The sequence below is a fragment of the Cetorhinus maximus genome, unplaced genomic scaffold, assembly GCF_964194155.1.
Source record: "Cetorhinus maximus unplaced genomic scaffold, sCetMax3.hap1.1 HAP1_SCAFFOLD_3460, whole genome shotgun sequence".
Taxonomy (NCBI): Eukaryota; Metazoa; Chordata; class Chondrichthyes; order Lamniformes; family Cetorhinidae; genus Cetorhinus; species Cetorhinus maximus.
This window is the reverse complement of record NW_027599372.1, coordinates 10,001-12,500: the sequence shown is the minus strand read 5'-3', so window position 1 is coordinate 12,500 and position 2,500 is coordinate 10,001. Positions and strand designations below refer to the sequence as shown.

General features: G+C 53.3%; 1 protein-coding gene across 1 annotated transcript in view; it reads right to left on the bottom strand.

The window, feature by feature from the left end:
- The window catches only part of LOC144678034 (homeobox protein Hox-C11-like), a 4,189-nt gene extending 2,450 nt beyond the window's left edge, over positions 1-1,739 (bottom strand). The window contains exon 1 of the mRNA XM_078537963.1: positions 855-1,739. Within this exon, the coding sequence (XP_078394089.1) occupies positions 855-1,656 (802 nt within the window). The 5' untranslated portion in view covers positions 1,657-1,739. The remainder of the gene's footprint in view (positions 1-854) is intronic.
- Positions 1,740-2,500: the final 761 nt, after the last annotated feature.

The window sequence follows — 2,500 nt, the reverse complement described above, 5'->3', positions numbered from 1 at the left end:
GAGAGAGGGAGAAGGAAATGGGGAGTATTGGGGGCCCGGGGGAGGAGGCTGTTTTAACTTTTTTAACGACCCCCCCCCCCTATTCTCGTTAAAGACGGGAGATTGGAGTGTTTAAAATTTTACAGGCTCGCTTGGAGTGGAACCGGGTCTAATGGATCCTCCAAAGGTAAATTTCGACCATAAAGATACCTCGTATTGGGACACAGCGTTCTCCCCTCTCCATAAAGTGCCCTCTAACGCTTATAAAACCTCACATAAAATTTGACGGCCAAAGTGTAGCAGGCTTGTATTTATTTTAAAAACAAAACACACACACACATCTGTCTCTGTCTCTCTCTCTCTCTGTCCCACACACACACACACACACACATCTGTCTCTGTCTCTCTCTCTCCCACACACACACACACACACATCTGTCTCTGTCTCTCTCTCTCACACACACACACATCTGTCTCTGTCTCTCTCTGTCTCTCTCTCTCACACACACACACATCTGTCTCTGTCTCTCTCTGTCTCTCTCTCTCACACACACACACATCTGTCTCTGTCTCTCTCTCTCTCTCTCTCACACACACACACATCTGTCTCTGTCTCTCTCTCTCTCTCTCTCTCACACACACACATCTGTCTCTGTCTCTCTCTGTCTCTCTCTCTCACACACACACACATCTGTCTCTGTCTCTCTCTCTCTCTCTCACACACACACACACATCTGTCTCTGTCTCTCTCTCTCTCTCTCACACACACACACACATCTGTCTCTGTCTCTCTCTCTCTCTCTCACACACACACACATCTGTCTCTGTCTCTCTCTCTCTCTCTCCCACACACACAGAGAAAAGTGCCAACCTACTAGAACTGCTGCTGCTCTTTTCCACCGTATTACCGGGAGCCGCCGCCGCCGCCGCTCTCTCCTGCTGCCCCTCTCGCGGGACCGGGGCCGCCCCCGCGTCCGCCTGGTCGCCCTTGCGGGGGCCGGGTTTTCCCGCCGCCGCCGTTCCCGCCGCCGCCGTTCCCGCCGCCGCCGTTCCCGCCGCCGCCGCGGTCCCCGCCGCCGCCGCCGCCGGCTGTTCGACGGCCAAGGCGGCCCCGCCGTGAGCCCTGTCGAAGAAGCGGTCGAAGGCTTGCGGCAGTACGCTGCCCTTTGACCAGCAGGCGTGGGGCGGGTGCTGGCCGGAGCTGGACTGCTGCCGCTGGTGGTGGTGGTGGTGGGGGTGGGGGTGGTGATGGGGGTGGGGGTATTGGTGGTAGGGGTGTTGTTGGCGGTGGTGGTCGTGGTGCCGGTTGCTGTACACCCTCTCGCTCCTCAGGAACATGCCAGCGACGGGGCACGGCGGCGGCGGCGGCGGCGGCGGCGGGGGTCCCGGCGGCGGGAGACCCGGCGGCGGCGGCGAACGCATCAGCGCCTCCCGGCGCACTAAATCCTCGGCCGCTTCCAAGCCGTACGAAGCTTCCCTCGCCCCCTGGACCTGGGGGACGCCGGACGCGTGCGGGTAGGCGACTTGGCGGGTCGGGGCGAACGCCGGGACGGCGCCGAAATCGGGCAAGTAGTACGCGCAGCCGGGCAGGTACATGGCCGCCCGATCCGCGCAACCCGCCGGCCTGTCCTTGTGCGACTGCGAGCAGAGGTTAGTTAGGCTCACGGAGTTAAACATCTCTGCTCCTCTCCCATGCAACTTAGGACCCAGAGAGACTGCAGAAAAGCACACACACACACACACATACACACACACACACACACACACAAAACACACACACGCACACACACACAAACATTCACACACACACTCTCTCTCTTACACTAAAAAAATGTTGCTAAGAATGACGTATCCTTCTGGAATTACAGGTCCCTGTGACACGTGATGTAAAGTTGATATTGCAAATATATCAAAATCAATGCACTTAAGATGGGAGAGTGGGGTGGGTGGGGGGGGTGTCAGAGAAAGATAGATATCGAACAGCATCGAGAACAGAAAAATTAAAGAGGGAAAGGGCGGAGGTTTACCAAAAAAATAAATCTCCTTTCATCTTTCAATCTCTCTCTCTCTCTCTGAAGAAAACTTCCTCTCCCTTCTTTAAAATCTTTAATTATTTTTTCACACATCCCCGTCAGTACTCCCTGCCAAACACCGCCCCCACCTCCACACACACACACACACACACACACATCCCCCCCCCGCCCCGCTCCAGTTTCAAATTACTGAAGGATTAAACTAAAAACCTGTTACTTTCAAATAAACCGGCAGGGTTTGGGGTTTATGTATGGAGAGTTATACATGAAATATCTGGAATTATAGGCAACAGGTGACATTAAGCGCTGAGGCTGTTTGAGAATGTATGACCGATATACATATATACCTATTATGTATCTATTATATATCTATATAAACACATACATGCACACACACGCATAAAATATTTCCTACATATATATTTATACATTATATTAATGCTCAGAACAGGATATGTTGTATATATATGTGTGTGTGTTTTTGTGTG